Source organism: Anser cygnoides, chromosome 27 (genome assembly GCF_040182565.1).
Source record: "Anser cygnoides isolate HZ-2024a breed goose chromosome 27, Taihu_goose_T2T_genome, whole genome shotgun sequence".
NCBI lineage: Eukaryota > Metazoa > Chordata > Aves > Anseriformes > Anatidae > Anser > Anser cygnoides.
Genome location: NC_089899.1, coordinates 2,283,763 through 2,302,873, shown reverse-complemented (window position 1 = coordinate 2,302,873; position 19,111 = coordinate 2,283,763). Strand labels below are relative to the sequence as shown.

Here is a 19,111-nt window from a genome sequence, read left to right as displayed (position 1 = left end):
GGGTGGTGGGGAGGAGTAAAATTACAGATTGATGATAAATCACGTAGCTTAGTATGCCTTCTTTCTTAAAGTATTAAAGTAGTTACTTGAAATGTTGCCCTATTTGGTGATTTAAGTGGCAAATGTAGTCAATCCTACAACAACAAACTTAAATAGTGCAGCCTACTTTCAGTTGGATTGTTGTTTGGTAAACCCAGTGGTTTTGTGTGTGGCTTTGTTTGTTTTATAAGCAAGCGAAAGTAATAATTAATAGGCAATCTAAAAACAAATATAGCTTTAGACTGTTGTCTTATAGACATTTTATGTTAGTGCTACTGACAAATATACCATTTGTAGGTTCGCAAAGATGGGGTAGTGGATCCTGAAAAGAGATTTTAGGTTGTGTGGACTTGCTTCCATTTTTGTAGACCTATTGGAATTACCCTGCTAGGATAACTGAGTAAAGGCAGCCTCTAACCAGTACCTTGTGTTTAAATTTGTCTTGCAGTATACAAGATTTCCCATTTCTCTTTCATCTTGCTCAAAATAAGTACTGTTAAATTGCATGTGTTAAACTGGCATAACAAAACCACTGTTAGAAGGGTGCAAATCATGTATCTCTATATCTTTTAATATGCTAATCCCTTGCAGCTGTTGCCCCACTCATACCACAGAAGTAATACAGTGTAATGGTTTGAATAAAAGATTAGAATCAAAAACTTTGTGTTTCTAACTTCTGTTTTGACTTTTTTCTCTTGCCCAGCTTGCCTAATTCTTCCCCCGTGTTTGCACCTGTATGGTGAAAAATAACGCTTTATTGTTTTGCAGATGCTGACAGCTGTACTTAGTCAACTTTAATTGCTATGAAGAGGCATACTTGCACTACTAGAGGCTTGTACAAAGTAAAACATTTTAAGGAAAACAGGAAGGAGTCTGAATGTGAAGTCTAAAATTAGTTGATGTTCACCTAATGCCAGCTTCTGCCTCCCACTTATTAAATTCTCTAACACAGCTTTGTTTTTTCCCATATTTTGCAAGGAGCTTCTTATAAGGAGGAGTACTGAAAGAAATGGAGATAACTGCAGAAATTTCCATCTCCTACAAAAAGAACTCAACAGTGGTTAGGCTGCTGTTTTCCTGAGCTTGCTGTTTTGCATGCTGACCATTATGGTTTCGTTATTACCTTATACTCTTGCATTTCTCCTTTTTCTTCCAGTATTCTCTGCACCTGAATTCAGGCTCGTGCTTTCTTGATGGACCAAATTTCATAGAAGCAATAAGTATTTAGATTGCTTAAACAAAACTCTAGGTAATTATAGATCATAAAATCAGAAGGAGTGATTGTTCAGACTGCTCAACATAAATGAGGGTGGTGCCTAGTTAACTGTAGCACCTGTACAGCATATCTGAAACTGAGGACTGGCTGACTTTCTAAAAAGACCTTTAGCAGGCCTCATCGTTATTGTCAGTTAAGTTTCTACAGCAGAGGGTAGCCTTCTGGTGACGTTTATGTCTTATGTTTCACTGACTTAGTCTAGCTTTGAATTCCAGTACAGGCTTTTGTTATAGTTTTGTCCTCCAGACTGGTCAACATTATCAAACTTTAGTTCCTCATGCAAGGACTTAAACCGCTATCAGTCTACCGTGTGTGCTTCTTATAGACAAAGCTTCTAGAGTATTTTGCTATAAGGAGGTACTTTCTAACATTGTTGTTGTTATTGTCAGCGTCTTACTCAAATTTTGGGTGTATTCTAGATGTGGTATCGGTCGTGTACCTCCTGAGTACAAAGGTAGAATGGCCACCTGACTAAATATTCATTTGATGTGCATCTGGGATTTACAATAACTGTTATGCTTGTGTTGTTACACAGGAATCTCATGTTTAAATGATTACCCACTATGCTTTTCAGGCTTGCCTCAGTTACTGCTTTTCAGGATAGCTCCCATTCCATCCCCCTGGTGTGGTTTGCTTCTTAAGTAAACCTGAAGTTGTTTACCTGTGAACTCAGCTGGAATTTGTTCACTTGTTCCTATCTGGCAGAGCTGTATCATTTAATTAGCTTTTTGATTACTTATTGCCTTCTCAATCTGTGTATGATGCATTCCTTATCAGTAACTCTTTTTTCCTTTCTTTTAGAACCATGATGAAAATATTTGCTTTGATGCCAGGAATCCAACTTCACTAGAATCTAATCCTCCATTTGCTTGATGATAATCCATCTGTAATTGAATACTGGGACTCATCAGGTAGCCAAGTTACTATCTGTTCTTCTTACTATCTGTGTATTCTCCTTTATTTTTATGATCTAATTTTATTATTCAAAATGCTGCTTAGGATGAGGTCAGAGGTGTACCAAAGTCTGTCTCTTCCAGCAGTGTTGTTAGCAAACAAATTTGATAGCCTAAGAAAAATCACACGTTAATTGCAAAGCAGCAGTTTTTCCTCAAACCTCTGATTTTAGATATTCTGATTCTTGGATAGAAGAATTTAAAAGTAATCTTTTTTTTTTTTTCACCTGGGACACATTTGTTGCCTTTTTTTAGGCATATAAACCGTATATAACAAAAGGACAATTGATTAAAAGGAAATAATAATAGTTGGGTGCTGCTTCTCCTCAAGTGACTTCTAGAATTTCATTTTTTTTCCTTGAAGCCTCATCATCAGTAATAAATGATTCAAAAGAGTATATCTGTTCTAAGTTATTGTTGGGTGAAAGAGCAGTCTCAAAGCTCAATGCTGTCAAAAGCAGGCTAGCAGTGCCTGGATTTCATATCTGGTTAAAAAGAGGCAGTGTTATGCTGACTGTATTTCTGTTTACTGCAGATATGACTGTACATTGAAATCATGTTTCAGCAAATTCTTTCTACTGTAGCTTATCTTCCAAATCATTCTTATAGGGTGATGGCTGGGGAAGCAGAACTCTCTTGCATGCTTTAACTTCCATCAAGTTGCTTGATGACTGCATAATTCAGAAATCTGTATGTAGCATGAAGATGTTAAGGTTGATGTCTGCATGTTGCTTTGCCAGAAATCTCTTCTTTAGGATGAGCCAGTCTTTCTCTTTCCAGTTTTTCAGTCAGACACACCTGAGCAGAGACTGCCGTCTATCACGTTGTTACTTGCTGTAAATATCCTGGCCTGGGTTTTTCAGTAGTAAAGAGAGGCCATTTGTGTTCTGGTTTCCTTTTTAGAAAGTGTGATGTGGAAGTCTTGAGCAATGTACCAGATATATGTTGGTAGCTGACATGAGGTGAGCTTCGGAAATGTCTGTCAGTGCAGCCAGAGGTTAGCACCTAGGTTCAGCTTTTCTGTGTGGGCAAAAAGTTGGTGCCACACTTCTTAGGGTGCTGTTCTGGTCAAAAGGCTCTCTGAGGGGACTTCCTCTGTCGTAGCAGACTGTGTGTCTGAAACTAGTTGTTGGGGGGAAAGAAAAAAAAAGGAAGTCTGCACAAGACCGTTTCCCTTGAACTAGCCAGCCAGCTTGAAAGGAAAATGGTCACTGTTGTTCTTTTTTTTTTTTTCCTGTCAGTGCTCCAGATACATCTTCCCTATGAGCAGCAACAGCAGTCTAGGTTCTACTGAATATTAAAATGTTTGAGTTTCTGTAGGTTAAGAAAGCTTTATGCTTGTGTAATTCCTTCAAAGATACTTCAGTCTTACAATTTACTGGTCAGTGATGATCACAGAAAATGGAGAGGGAGCTTAGAGCTCACTGGTCCGTCCTTCTCTATCACCAAGTTCTTGCAATAAGCCTTCTTAATGAATGAGGAATTTAACAGGGCAGGAAACCATTCTCTGAGGGATCATATAGCCTGAGCAGAGATGTGTTGTGGTTTGTCTTTCTGTGTCTGGCTTGCTCAGCCTGCCTTTTGAGGAGTAGCCGCTAAGAATGACCTAGCTTGCACAACAGTGTCTTCTGAAAGCTTACTGTTCAGAATTCCCTTAAAGCACCGTTCTCTACTCTGAGGCTGTTCATGAGGCAGAGCTATGTCATATGTTTCTCTGAAGTGATTCATTACTTGCAGTGGAAGTGGCAGCTAAATGTTTCCAGCTCTGCTGATTTTAATTTGAAATGATTGCTCTCTGTGGCCTTATGCAAGTTCCTGTTCAGTTCTTTAGTGGCAAAAAGCAACTTCATTGGCCAATAGCATTTCTTTGCCACTTTCTTTTTTTTTTTGAATATTCAGTATGTAGCTATATAATTAGAATGCTTTTGTTCTCGAGACAAAAATTTAAATGGTGTTCTGGGTATGAAGTTTTATGGATTGTTTAAAAAAAAAAAAAAAGGGAGTGCTTCTTTACCCTTCTATTACATACATTACTTTAACAGTTTGTTAATTTATCAATGTAATCAAACCTAGCCCTGGTAATCCAGGTGTACCAAATTTCTCAGTTGAGAGAAAAGTCACCCAACAGCAAAGGCACAGATTGTTAAAGTCTAGAGGCTTTTAGGTTTGGCGGTAAGAAGGAGGTTGACTTCCTTGAGGCAGTTGTTAGGTTGAAGGTAGATTGCTGGCCTCCGGGAGGGGTGACAGGAAGTAAAAGCAAAAGAAATAGATGATTTTTGGAGTCTCATGAATGAGGTTGCTGAAATCTAGTAAGGATAAGGTTGATGTGATTAGGTATAAAGGCTTGTGAATGAACTGGGTTATTTGGGATCTCGTTAGCTGAACTGAAATGTAGTTGCAATAAGACTAATTTTACTGTGTCACCTAAAATAGGAGATAAGAGTCAAGATCGAACCTTTCTGAACCAAGGATGTGGTTGACTCAAGTGAAATTAGCAGTCTCTTTTCTGGGTAAATTATTCATGCTCAAGAAATCACCATGGTGTGCAGGGTTAGAAGGAGATCACAGCAGTATTTGCACTGCTCAGTTTTAGGCAGTTTCCTAAAGCTGAATGTGGTAAATATCATACCTGTCTTGTAGCTTTCATGAAAAGAGGTCAGGGAAAAAAGAAAAAAGTGTGAATTGCACTGTTAGAACTGTCTTCCTCCTTGCACCTATACCCTGTTCCTTCTGCTGTCTTTCATGGCACTTCTGATTTAAGAAACCATCAAACTGTTTCTACCTCAAGTTGCTCGCGCAGCTTTAGGGGAGAGTTTGTGTGGGAGGATGAATAAATGTTTGTGTAGCCATACAGAGAACCAGGTCATCAGGAAAATCACCTGGGTTAAAACTAACCTGTGGAGACAAGGAAGTTTTAGTGTAGACATTTATCCCAGTTCAGTTTGCCTTGTGGCCATAAAAAAAAAAAAAAGCTTGTGCTGCTGTAATTGGGAGGAGAGGGTGGTATGGGAATAGAAGCAAAAGTACAAAGAGGATAGATATTGTTATGGTTATTCATTCCATGGAATAGGTTAAACAGACTGAAATAAGCCCTAATGTTCATAAATAGTGTTCTTAAGTTAATAACTTGTCTATTTAATAACTTATTTTTGTCTTCCAGAAAATAATACCTTGCCTTAGTATGTCTTGTACACATTTTTGTAACACTTATTTTTCTTCTTTTTTATTTCATTTAAATTTTTTTTTTTTTTTAGACTATGGGCACTGCATCTTGAGCAGGGGTGGAAGACTGAAGCCCATTTTGGGGCAGAATGAGTTTAACGGATGCTGACAGTGCAGTTTGCCAGGCAAAGGCAGTCTATAATCTTCATATTTACCCCCAACTCTCGACAGAAAGTGCTCCATGCTGCAAAGTGACAGCAACCAAGGACACCACGTCTTCAGATGTCATCAAGGATGTGATTAATATCTTAAACTTGGATGTCTCAAAACATTACGTGCTTGTGGAGGTGAAAGAATCCGGTGGTGAAGAATGGGTACTTGATATAAATGATTCTCCTGTTCATAGAGTTTTACTTTGGCCTCGCCGTGCTCAGGATGAGCATCCTCAAAAGGATGGGTACTACTTTCTTTTGCAAGAAAGGAACACTGATGGGACCATCAAATATGCCCAGATGCAACTGCTTTCCAAGGAGACGGATGCTCGACGATTGGTTGAAAGAGGTTTTCTTCCATGGCATCAGGAGGACTTTGATGACTTGTGCAATATCCCCAACTTAACAGAGAAAACACTCCTAGAAAATCTCAAATGTCGCTTTCTAAAACACAAAATTTATACTTACGCAGGAAGTATTTTGATTGCAATTAACCCCTTCAAGTTCTTGCCCATTTATAATCCTAAATATGTCAAGCTATATGAGAACCATCAGCTTGGGAAGTTGGAGCCTCATATCTTTGCCATTGCTGATGTGGCTTATCACACAATGCTTAAAAAACATATTAATCAGTGCATAGTTATATCAGGTGAAAGTGGCTCTGGAAAAACTCAAAGCACAAACTTCTTAATTCACTGCCTCACAGCACTAAGCCAGAAAGGGTACGCAAGTGGTGTGGAGAGAACTATTCTAGGAGCTGGACCAGTTCTGGAGGTAAATTTATGCTAAAATTGCCTTCTGTCAAAATTGTTTCTTGAAACCTTCAAATGACGGCTGGTGAATACTACTTTTGAGGTTCACCTACTTGGCTTAGGCTTTAAATATCTCTGGGTCGCACTGATGTTTGTCTGTGTTGCTCAACTCCTAATTGATTTTCCTTAATTTGTCCTGCTGTGCAGTTCACTTCCTGTTGCTGTTAGTTGATATTTGACTTAACTTTCCACCAGTAAACACTAACATTTTGGGACAGAGGTTATTTGTGTCTTCCGTCTTAGTTTCATGGCAGTTGAATCAAACTGCTCAAATTGTAAGTAAACGTTTCATAGAAAGGTTTTTCCACAGCTTAGCGTAATTGTCTTTGTGTGTAAACCTGTCCTGCAGCGTTTTATGAAGTCGCTTTTTGGGGGAGTTATTTCCTTTCTCCAAATGTTTGCTTTGAAAAGAGTAACATCGTTAGTTGGGGAGAAAGTGAGAGTCACTTTTGGCTTTTAATTACTACATCATTTCCAACAGAAACCAAAACTAAACGTATGAAAGGGGGTACAACAACTGTCTTGCATGAGGTAATGGTAGGACAAACTTAATCTGATCTTGTAGGCTTTAGCTTCCCCCTTTTCTTTTCTTGTTTGAAAGAAAAGAAAAACTCTGAAAGCTCTGAAAACTCTGAAATGTTATGGTCACCATTAACAGAATCTTGAGCAGCAAGGAGATTGAACACAGCTATTATAATTTTCAGGTTTAAATATTTCCAAATGTAACAATGACTTCTTAAAAGGATTTTTTCAAACTTTTGAATAAAAATATGAAAATGCAATGGAGTTACTTTAAAATGTTACATTTATAAATACGGTTTGAAAGCTTTTCGGTAAAGAATGAGGAATATGTCCAAGTTCTTTTTTGCCTTGCTTTCTGCTGCTTGAAAGCAGAAGTAAGATTGTTTGAGGTTTGCTGGCTTCTGGAGTTCAAGTTTGCAGTTCTAAATAGAAAACAGGAAGGGGTCACTGTGGAAAGCACTGTTCGATCAGCTGATCTGTCTGCCTTTGATACAATTAACCGTTTCAGACCCTGGTGTGCAGGACATGGTACAGTTGTCTCAGAGCGGGCAGAGAGGTGAAATCTCGTGTGGTATTTTGTCCATTGAATGAGCGGTGCATGTATCCTTAGATTCAAAATTAAAGCTAACAACTTTGCCAGAGTCTCAGGTAAACGTAGCGTAGGTCAGGAATTTTCATGCAAAGATGTTTGTGATTTTCTACAGTAAGACTGGTTGTCAGAAGTACTGTGGGTTCTTCAGCCACCAACTGAACACGTTGTCATGCATTTCACAAGAAAACATGCTAGCTAGAAATACGATAACCGATTGAATGTTTTTCAAATTTGCCAGACGGATTCTAACATTGCTGTTGGAGTACATGTTGTCTGAAATGAGAGGTCCTTCTCTGAAATTCTCAAACTTCTCATTCTACATCATTGAGGGTGTTTGTTAGTTATAAATTGATTCACCATAAGCTTGTCCTGCCAAATATTGCAAAAGGTGAAGGGTCAAAATGCCAGAAACGTAGGAACATCTGAATCTTAAAACAGCTTTCAGAATTGAACATACATTTTTGTATTACAAGTATTGCTCGTTAACTTGAAATTAAGGAGAAAGAAACATTTCTGAAAAATATAGATGTGAAGTTAAGATTTGTCCAGGCAAAAAAGAGTCACTGGGATGCCTGTGATCATGGTAGAACTCTGCTTAGGGTTGTTTTAATGTACTTCTCTCTTGACATAGCTGCAGTGAGCATCAAAAAGCTGTAATAGGTTTAGGTCACAGAGATTTAAAATCAAACTGTCCTCATTTGGATGCTGCAGAGCAGATTTGCTGGGCAGTGAAGCTTCCAGTTTTCCCAATTATGGTTGTTCTTGTGCAATTCCATTTAGTAAGAGCAATTCAAGAAAAAAAAATAAGTCAAATCTCGATGTCAAGGAGGAATGCACCAAAGCTTATTTTGCTTTGTGGAAGCTAAACTGCTGAAAAACTCTTCTGTTCAGCTGGTCACTTTTAAATCCAAGTACGTGACTCATTTGGGTTTTTACTTAACGGAACTGAAGTGGTACAAGGGAATTTTTCTTAAATGGGTGTTTCAGGGGATTTTTAGCCTCAACAAATTTGTAGTGTGCCTGAAATATTTGAGAATGTTTTATTTTGAGTCCTCAAGAAAGGGTATCCACAGATGAATTGTCCTCTTGACTGAAATCTGTCTCCGTAACTTTAATGATGTAAAATTAGGCTGCATTTTGGGTCAGGACTTCCTCTTTTTAGTCACCTCTAATTTTCCTGACACCTAATTAAAAAAAAGTCTGTTTATAGGTTGACCTTTTGTAAAAGTTCAAGGGAGTTAAAGCCAAACTTCCTAGTGTAGGAGAGGTGAGCAACATCAGTTTACTGTAAGGGTTGATTTATAATTTTATCGCATACATAGGGAACTTGGAAATGTATTTCTTACCAAATCCCACTTCTGTGGTGGCTATCTCGTCTCTGTACAAAGCTGTAGTTAATTTGAAGTTAAACTACAGTTAATACTCTAGCCCCTTACTCACAATTTCTAGACTTTGAAGAATGGAGTTGGAGCTGTACCATGAAAGGAGATGCGACCTTGGAAGTTGAATGATATTACTTCTCAAACATCTGAGAGATGAAATACAGGAAACCGAGACAGGACAGGTCAAAAATTAAATGTGGTACTAGCAGGATTGACGTTGTGTGCCCTAGTGAAAGGAAGGCTGGTCATGGATTAGCCTCTCATCCTCGGATGCTCCTTGCTCAGCCTTGACACTAGAGTTTGACCTGTTATAACACTTACTAATGAGGGTTGAACAAGCCGTAGTAACTTGCACTAGTTCTGGTTATGTTTGGTGCTGCTTGCAGCTTTCTAGACAAAAAGAATGTTGTAAAATCTGTTTGCTTCCATGGGACACCGATGCTTCAGCACAGCCTGAAGCCACGTCTTGTTCTGTGCTGTTTTTCAGCAGCTTACCGTGTAAAAACAGTTCCTAAGACACAGTTGCCTTAGCTATATATGAATTGTTCTCTCTCTGTTTTTTTTTTTTTAAATTGTTTCTCCAGGCTGACAGATCATCTTTAGTGAAGAGTGGGTTCTTAAAAACTGGCAGGAAAATAAAGCTAGATACTCCTGACTTTTTTATCCTTCTCTAAATTTAGAGACTAAAGTATAGCTCCTTGACTTGGAGTTGTGCCTTCCAGAACTGTTACATTCAGTTAGCTTACGGTTGAAGTCCTAGGAAGGAATTTACATTTGGGAACTATTATTTGGGTCAAATTGGGAATAGTGAATCAAACCATTGTTTAGTTTATAGAGTCTCAAGCAAGACGGTTAAACCTTTCCATGCACAGCTATTAAGTTTCCAAGAAATTTGTATTTTTCTTTCACTAGGGAAAAATGTTGTAAATCATGCGATACAAAACGCACAGTCTAAGACTCTGAACTTTTTATGTTAACTGTACAACTCTAAAATAAGTAGAAGCTTTTATAAACGTGTTGATAAATTTTATTACAATATAGGGTAAGATTCATTTACCATGATAGCTGTATCTGACCATCCAGCTTGTACAAATACAAAACGCACACACAAAACAAAAATAAAACACTTGATTTTTTTGGATAACTCAGCTAAAAATCCAACTTAGCTCTGGTACAAGTGAGGTACAGTGTGAGGACAAAGTGACCTGACAGATGTGAGCTGCCGGTGAATGGTGGGAAGCCCGCTTTCCCTTTCTCTGTGCTTTGTTTGCACTGTGTCTAGCACTTATCAGATTCTTCAGGGCAATTAAATGAGTAAAATGGCAGAAAATTAAGCAAGGGGATGAGAGCATGTGGCAAGGGACATAATAAGAGGGAGCCAGAGCTTCCTCTTTTGGCAGCAAAGCACTTGGCTAGCTGTCTGTTGTCAAATTGTAACCTTTAGTATCTTGGGTTTATTTCAAAAGTTATTTTCTTAGTGCACTGAGAATTTTGTTTCCCTCTGAAATAGAAGGTGAGGAGAGGTGGGTAGATGGAAACACTGTAGTTGTCCGAACTTCAGTGTATTATTTTGAAAAGCATTTACTTCCCTTTGGATTCGGTGTCCTTAAAGATTTCCTAATCGCACTGACCCATTCATTGGAAAGAATTAAGACCTAAATAAAACGCAAAGTCCAAGAGGAAGTATTCATTAAGTGCCTATCTAAAGAGTGCGGTTTTAAATATGAATTAGTTAATTGACAGCATGATTGGTGGGAGGGGGAGGGAGATTTCCTAGAACTAAGAGAGTATATTTAAAAGCTTGTTAAATTTCCTTGCAGAAAGCAAACTTTTATGTTTTACCATTCTTTGGAAACCAGAATAAAGCAATTTGCTCTCAGCTCTGCTTTCTTTATTCAGTCCTGTTGTACATGTGGCTCTGTATGGGACTGGCTTAAGCTTAGTGCTGCCTCAACTCTGGTTTGTGTTTGCATTCTCCATAAAAGTCTGCATATATATTTAGTGGGCGTAGCCAGTTCTATTTAGGCCAAAGTAGTTGTTTTGAGGCTATTATCTGCATCTGTTTGTTTTAAGAATCATAATCAGAGAAGGAATGCAACTTCCTTGTTGCTAGTCTCTTTTTTGGAGAAATGTGCTGTTGCGTACTTTTCCCTGCTGCACGTGTCTCTTGGGAAAAATCACCTTGTCCTTTATACAGTCTTATTATTAGGGTTGTTCCTAATAATAAGAAACTCCTTCCCCAGGAGTTCATACAGCACCCAGAGTTGCAAAATTACCATGAATGCTGCAACTTCCACCTTGGCAAGTGGATATTTTGCAGCATTTTTGTGAAGACCACTGCAAAACTGAGTTCAACTCTGAAGTAGTCATTTCCCCTTCCAGGGCATGCAATTTGATTGTTCAGCGTCATTTGGTGCCTTAAAAGAGTGGTGGTTTTGCCCTGGATTAGAGTGGTTTACATAGAAACTCTGATAGCTTTTTCAGATTTTGGCAATTCTTGTAAAGGAATTAAATAAGGTTTTTAGTTCTGTTCCGGAGGTGGACCATGTCATGTAGTTTGGGGGTTTCTTCTTACAGCAAATGAGACCTTGGCTTTTTTTCTGAATGCTGTTAACTCCTGCAACAACAGTGGCAGCTTTTTCTATAGCAGCCTCCGGCTCACGCCTCTCGCGTTTCAAGGTGAAGGGGTGGGTTGGATGACTTCCTGAGTCCCAGAATAGGCCATCCCAGTTCGGATTCCTGCCGGCCTTGGTCTGCTATTTTCACCTCACCCGCTTTTTCTGTAGCTAGTATTTTGTGTTGGAGTGGTTCAGTTTTAGTTTTTCAGTTTTATCTGTCTCCTCACGCATTCACCAGGGAAAACAGTAAATAACTTTGGTTATACAAATGATTACTTCTCTTTAGCTGAAAATGTATCTTGTCCTTTCACATCTTCCGAATTTGTTTTATAAAGACAGAGGTGGCTTTCTGTGAAGGCAACCCAGGGAGATATTTCAGTTGAATTTGAGCTGTGTATAGAACACCTGGCTAGAGTTATCCATGAAAGATGCTTTCTACACAGAGCAGTGGCTAGGTAGTATGGGAGCTTAATTCTTACCTCTAATCTGCTTTCTCTAGGATAAAGCTATATTCAGTTAAAGATATCTAACTGCTAAATAGAAAACATTTAAATTTTTTTGCAATTTTCTGATTTTAGGCAGTAATGTCAATTCTTCTGTAGCTAACTCATCAAAGTATATTGAAGAATATGATAGCAGTGACGGGAGTTTAGGTCTAGAATTAAATGTTACAAAAAAAAAAAAAAGGAAAAAGCAACCTTCCACCCGAAATGTTAAGTGACTTGGAATGTTCTTGAGAAAGTTGTGGATGTTAAAGGCTTTTATGAGAAAACTATTCAGTACATGAAAACTCTTCTAAAAACTGATAATATTAGATCAGCTGTTAAGAATTTGCTGTATGCTTTGACTAAATACCAGACACATGAGATCATGAGAGCCTTTAGTTTTAAACTGCATTCATCGCTTACATGAGTAATCACTAAGAGAAGTTTTTCGAGAAGCCAGGGTTATGGGATTTCTTAACTCTATAATACCAAAATATGTATTATTAAAAAAAAATAATAATTTTCCAAGTGTAGCTGTTCTGTGTGTTGGTTTCTGTAATATCGCTAGTAAACTGATGGTTAACTGGGGGCTTGAGTTAGAAAACTTCTTGAAAAGATGTTCTTACAGGAGGAATTTGCAAGTCCACTACTTTGCAGCTTGGCAAAGCTTTACTGCAAGAGATTTTTTTTTATAATACAATAAAAGAGAAGCTGGATGATCTTTGCTGAGCCAGCGTCAGTGGGAGAGGACTTACAGAGCTGAGAATTTGCTGTGCTTATGTTGCTGGACTTCCACTTTTGGTTTGATATTGTTCATTAGCTGTGAGGAGTTGGCCGGGATTTTATAAGTACATTCATATGCTGCTTATGCAACGTGGGCTCTGGAAAAGAAACAGAAAGAAGTATGTAAATGAGTTGTTGGGTGGTAGGTACAAAAAGACTCTGCTCAATGCCGCCTTTGACAGATCTGAGTGGGGATGCTGTTTGCAGTGCAGCACGGGTAGCAGGGTCTCTAGAAACCGGCAGGCTGAACTCAGCCTCGGTCAGCACTGCTGGGCAGAAATCTTCTCTTCAGAAACCCACCGACTTTCTGAAGTTACAACAGGGTCTGTTTTCACCCTGCACAGGAAAAGCTCCTGAAGCTTATGCCTTCAGATTGAGAGTGATGTTTGTCCAAAGAATTGTGGTAATTCTCCCAGCTTATAGGAAGTGTTTTATTTTGCGTGTTTCTGGTAGCCTCTGAACATTATGCAGCTGGCAGTAGAAATCTGCTTGTAAGAGGTCTTTGGGAACCTATCTTGGAAGTGTCATACTGCAATAACACTGCAACCTCATAAGACTGTTTAAAAAAAAAAAAAGAAAAGGAGGGAAGAGTTAGAATACACAAACAATCTAACCGTCATGAAAACAGTACTCCCCTTGGATATACACTGTAATTGGGTAGTTTTATACGTCAACAGTTCAGTTCTCGGTTGTGTGCAGTGCTCACATGTCCGTCATTCTCCGGATGTGTGTGCGCGGAGGAAGAGTGGCATTTTTGTGAAATCATTCCACAAACGTTCTATATTAGGAGAGACGGATTTCCTAATGGAGGCCTTAATTACTTGGAGCCTGAAGAGGAAATATCTGTGGCAGGACTGCTGGAGATACTGCACGCTGAGTGGTGTATTTTTCTAAGCAATAGCGTTTTACATTGAATTTACATTGACTTCTCCATATACTGGACTGCACGCTGCATATTAAGAGGATGACAAGTTTCCATTAACCTAAGGACACGCAGTTAAGTGTTGATAACATTAAGGATATTCTCAGTAACTAATTCTACTGGGCTTTTAGATGTAATAGATCGTATTTATAGTTTCTAGGAAAGGCTCATTCAGAAGACATTTGGTGTTATATGTGCTAGCAAGCATCTGAGGGGCTAAAATATTAAAGATGCATAGGCACTAATATTTAGAATTTGTGCCAGACCTTCACCCCCCCACCCCTCTCTTCCCTAACACCTCTTAAGGAAATTGCTCTTCAGCGTTGCAGAGGCCAATGAATAGGATGTGCTTCTGTAAGCCAAAGTTTTTCTGTTTGTCTCTCTCATTTTTTTTAATACACAACTCTGAAAATGCATGGGCTAACTTTGTCAGTGGGATCGTATGTTCTGTTCTCACTTAAAGAACAATTATTTCTATTGTGAAAATTTTACAAGGAGCAGTACATGAAGGAATAAGACACTGTTTGTGGCTTTTCTATCCAGCAGGCAATATCACGGTAATTGTGCTGCCTTCCTCCTCCCAAATATCCTCTCTAAGTACATAATTGTTAGTGATTGAGGTTGATTTGAGCCCTCTTGCTGTGATTACCCTTCCTGTAATTACCTTAGATCCTTGTAAAAGTATTTAAGTTTATTATTTGCCTTCCTTGTATTCCCAAACAGTATTGCATAGGACAAATAATGAGTACAGACCTGTGAGGAGCAATGGAGGCTTCCTAAGCTCACTTTTTGGTGTCTGTATGCTGCCATGTCTATAACATTTTGAGTGCGTATTGCCAGCTAACGGGAGGCTGAACAATGAACAGGAGTTAGTAATGCTATGTCATTTAGTTTAATTGAAAATTACCTCATTTTGCTTTATTACAGGCATTTGGAAATGCAAAAACAGCACATAACAATAACTCCAGTCGTTTTGGAAAGTTTATTCAAGTCAACTATTTAGAGAATGGTATTGTCCGAGGGTAAGTATGGTCTGAGGTTCTGCTGGAGTTGCCCTGTGTGCTTTTAGGAATCTGAAGACTCTGTGTACAAAATCCTGCCTTTACGAGGCTCTTCTCATATGAGAATGGCTTGCCACTGTAGAATATGTTTTCAAGATTCTATGACCAAGCTTTGTGGAATAATCAGATGATGCATAATTTTCTTACCTTGCTGTACAGTCATATCAAATTAAGAATTTGACTGTTTCTGCATCTTTGCCTTTGTACTAAATGAAGGCTTTTTCCATAACACCTGTCATCCTCGCCATTTTGTAATTAAAACCAGAAGATCTGAATTTTTCTTGAGAGGAGTTAGAGAGAAGTGAAATAGATTTGAGGAAGCCGTTTTAAAGAAACAGACACCAGTTATAGAGAAAATTTAAAAATACATGTTTTCACTTGATTTACTTGAAATTGTGTGCTTAGGTCTGAAAGGACAAACTTGAAATATTCTACATCTACATTTATGTTTTTAACATATGGTAGTCACAGCTAACTTTTAGAGTAGTATTTGCATTTTTCACCTTGTAGTAGAGGCTATAATGTCATATTATTGTAGTCCCTCAATATTATTAATTGAAGATTGTATTTTGCTTTTCTTTTTTTTGAAGTGGGCACGTCAAGTGAATAATTTTGTCCAAAAATTTTTCTGTGATATTAGAAACTTGTGTGCAAATACTCATGTTGTTCCTTGCCGAACATCCCACCATTAAATCATTTCTTTTAGCTCCTGCTTTGTAAAATGCATCTTAAATTTTAAAGGCCTATATCTGAAAAATTTACAGCAGTATGTTGCATATGTTGTCCAAATGCACCTGTGCTACTTCGGGTGCAATGTCAAAACGCAGAATATTGGTGTAGAATTCTTCCCTGTACCAAACCTGCCCTGCAGCCTGCTGCTCTGTGGAGCATCGCTAGCTGTTGCTGCCCTTTGTGCAGCAGCGTAGCTTCCCTTTGGGTCATCTTCATGTTTGCAGTTTACAAAATAGCAACAGAAATGACTGGGAACTCTGTACCGCGTTTGCTTGGAGTGTTGTTCTGAACAAAGTTGGCTTCTTTGCAGATAAGTCACACTAGCTCAGGAGATTGGCACAATTTGAGTACATTTGTTTTGTCTTCAGCGTGAGAAAAAGCCGCTCATACTCTGGCCTTATTATCTTTGTAGCCCATGTCAAGGAGTTTATTATTTAGGAGCTTACTATGTGAAACTAATAAGTTTTCTGTCTTCCTTGCCTCTGCTTTAGGCTGATGTATATAACATCAAATTTGCTATCTTGAGAAACAGTTATTCCGTATATTTTTGGGGTCTTGTATTCTTTGCGTTCCTTGTCAGCTAACTGTTAGAGTGGGTAGCATTCTTAGCGTTCTGCATCTTGTTTCTTCTGATAACTTCTCATCAGCACTTTTTCTAAGCTCCCACTGCCTTTCTCCAGTTGTCTACTAGAACTGAGCACTAAAGTTAAGTGGTTCTTGGATATTTCTTGGGACTTTTTGCCTGGGAGCGTAGTGATAGGACAGGGAGTAACAGTTTTACAAAGAGGGGAGATTTAGATTAGATATAAGGAAGAAATTATTTTACTCTGAGGGTGGTGAGGCACTGGAACAGGCCACCCAGAGAAGCGGTGGATGTCCCCACCCAGGTAGCACCCAAGGCCGGGCTGGATGGGGCTTTGGGCGACCTGGTCTGGTGGGAGTTGTCATGCCCATGGCTAAGCTATTTTCTTATGTATGCTAATGCACATTTCATTATTTGAACTCTCTTGGCAGTTGCTGTCTGATGTTTGGTGAAGATTTTTTTGTGTGTGTGTGGCCTCATGCTGTTTTCCTTTTTTTTGGGGGGGGTCTCTTTAGGGCTGTTGTTGAAAAATACCTGCTTGAAAAATCACGTCTGGTTTCTCATGAAAAAGGTGAAAGGTAAGAGATTACTACAGTTAGTATGATGATAATCGTTATGAGAGTCTAATATCATTTGAAGTATGTAGAATGAAAGAATAATCAGTATATTTTCATGAAAGAGAAATGCATTTGACTTCTTGTATTTGTAGGAATTATCATGTCTTTTATTATTTGCTACTTGGAGTCAATGAGGAAGAGCGTAAAGAATTTCACCTCAAGCAACCTGAAGATTATTTCTACCTCAACCAGGTAATCTGTGACAGGGATTTACAGATTACATTGATAATTGTGTCTCTCTGATGTTGTGCTAAAGATGGAAAAAAGCAGAACACAACTACTTGCTTTGCATTTAAGTAAGGGGCTTTCTTCACAGCATAACTTGAAAATTGAAGATGGGGAAGATCTCCGGCATGACTTTGAAAGATTAAAACAAGCGATGGAGATGGTTGGCTTTCTTTCAGCAACAAAAAAACAGTAAGTGGAACTTTTCAGCCTTTGTTAGTGACAGCTAGTTAAACTTTGTGAACTGCAATAAATTGTATAAACATTGGGATCACATTTAATCCAGTAGGAATCAGGGAGAGCTGAATATTTGTGAGTGCTTATGGACAAATTCTTGAAACAGAATTGGGTCTATTAGCCTGTTAAAATGAACTTCTAATCATATGAAAAATTCTTATCAAACTAATTTTTCTTCCTTAGGATTTTTTCAGTGCTTTCAGCTATTCTTTATTTGGGCAACGTTACGTACAAGAAGAAAGCTACAGGTCGTGATGAAGGATTGGAAGTTGGACCTCCTGAAGTGCTGGACATTCTTTCTCAGCTTTTGAAAGTAGAGTCTTTCTTTTTAGCTCTAATGTTTGACATACCTTTTTGTCCTGCTCTGCCTCAGCATTTTTCTTGACTATGGGGCAGCCCAGTATGTTTATATCTGGTTTATGGTACTTCAACAGCATTTATCTTATGGTATGGAAAATGGACGAATGTGGTGAAATTATTGAGGTTAGGGATGGAATGTAGCCCGTAGCATGGAAGCAGAATTTGTTTACTTTCTAATAAGAACTGAGCAGGAATAACTTTACTAGAGATGTGTGCTCTGCCACCATAGGGAAAGATCTGCATGAATCTAAGCCGAGAATAAATTAAAGGAGTTGAGAAACTTGTAAAGCTACCGATGAATGATAAATGTAGCAGTTTTCAAAGTGCTTGGACTTCACTGTTGTCATCAGAGTACTCATTGTACTGAGTTCTGGGAATTTTAGGGTGGCAATGACTCTTGGTTTTGCTTGTTTTGAAGGTCAAACGTGAGATTTTAGTGGAAGTGCTAACAAAAAGAAAAACTGTGACTGCTAATGATAAGCTTATTTTGCCATATAGTCTCAATGAGGTGAGTAAAAAACACTAATAGAATTATTTTAAATAATTGAAACCTAGTTCTTTTGTGACTTTGAAAAAGCTAATGTGGTACACTTTCATGTTTGGTGAGGAATATTTGGAATGTTAGAAATTATCGTTAAAGGAAGATTCTGTTTTTGTCTCTGGTAGGATCGTAACCTCTGAGTGACACTGGTCTGAAATAGAAATGCTTTTTTAAAAAGAAATTACCAACTTTGTTTCATGTACAGGCAATAACAGCTCGTGATTCAATGGCAAAATCCTTGTACAGTGCTCTGTTTGATTGGATTGTTCTGCGAATTAATCATGCACTCCTTAATAAGAAGGACATGGAGGAATCTGTTACAGTAAGTTTTGCACAAAAGCAAGTCTTTTTGTACAGTTCTATATTTAGAGTTATCAGAGAACGCTGTAGATGAAGTGTTCAGATATCTGGGATAAACCTAGATTCTTCTCCTGGTAAATCCTTCTCCTAGTCCCTAGTAAATGTCTGCGTAATATTTGATTATTTTTGTTTTCATAACAGACAACTGTTAAATATTCAACATCTATTAATGTACACTCCAGTTATTTATATCAGCGTGTGATATAGCAGCTTTTGTGATGGTTAGTTGTTGTGGGTTAAGACACTCGCTGTATGACAGATTACTTAACTAGATTTTCAAATCTTCTTCAATAGTGTTTGTCCATTGGTGTACTGGATATTTTTGGGTTTGAAGACTTTGAAACCAACAGTTTTGAGCAGTTCTGCATAAATTATGCTAACGAGCAGCTTCAGTATTATTTCAATCAGCATATTTTCAAATTGGAACAGGTAAGAAATTAGTTACTGAATCAAAAACTTTAGTGTGAGGGCTCATCTGTTATGCAAACTGTTCTGCAAAACCTCATGGCGTAATTTTATAATTGGTTGAATATATGTCCAAATGTGTTATGTTTTTATTTCTTGTTTTAATATTGCATATTATGATATGATTTGTATGTTGCAGCTTTGCTGCATTTAGTGCTCTGCATATGCTAAT

General features: G+C 38.2%; 1 protein-coding gene across 12 annotated transcripts in view; it reads left to right on the top strand.

Moving 5' to 3' along the window:
• Positions 1–19,111, top strand: part of MYO9B (myosin IXB) — a 46,100-nt gene that overhangs the window by 4,432 nt on the left and 22,557 nt on the right. For 11 of the 12 annotated variants that reach the window (XM_048077628.2, XM_048077625.2, XM_048077623.2 and 8 more), the window contains exons 2-11: positions 2,117–2,226; positions 5,523–6,416; positions 14,686–14,780; positions 16,650–16,712; positions 16,844–16,943; positions 17,068–17,168; positions 17,397–17,526; positions 17,992–18,081; positions 18,320–18,436; positions 18,769–18,903. In XM_048077628.2, the coding sequence (XP_047933585.2) occupies positions 5,580–6,416; positions 14,686–14,780; positions 16,650–16,712; positions 16,844–16,943; positions 17,068–17,168; positions 17,397–17,526; positions 17,992–18,081; positions 18,320–18,436; positions 18,769–18,903 (1,668 nt within the window). In that variant the 5' untranslated portion in view covers positions 2,117–2,226; positions 5,523–5,579. The remainder of the gene's footprint in view (positions 1–2,116; positions 2,227–5,522; positions 6,417–14,685; positions 14,781–16,649; positions 16,713–16,843; positions 16,944–17,067; positions 17,169–17,396; positions 17,527–17,991; positions 18,082–18,319; positions 18,437–18,768; positions 18,904–19,111) is intronic. The other variant, XM_048077621.2, reaches the window with a different exon arrangement.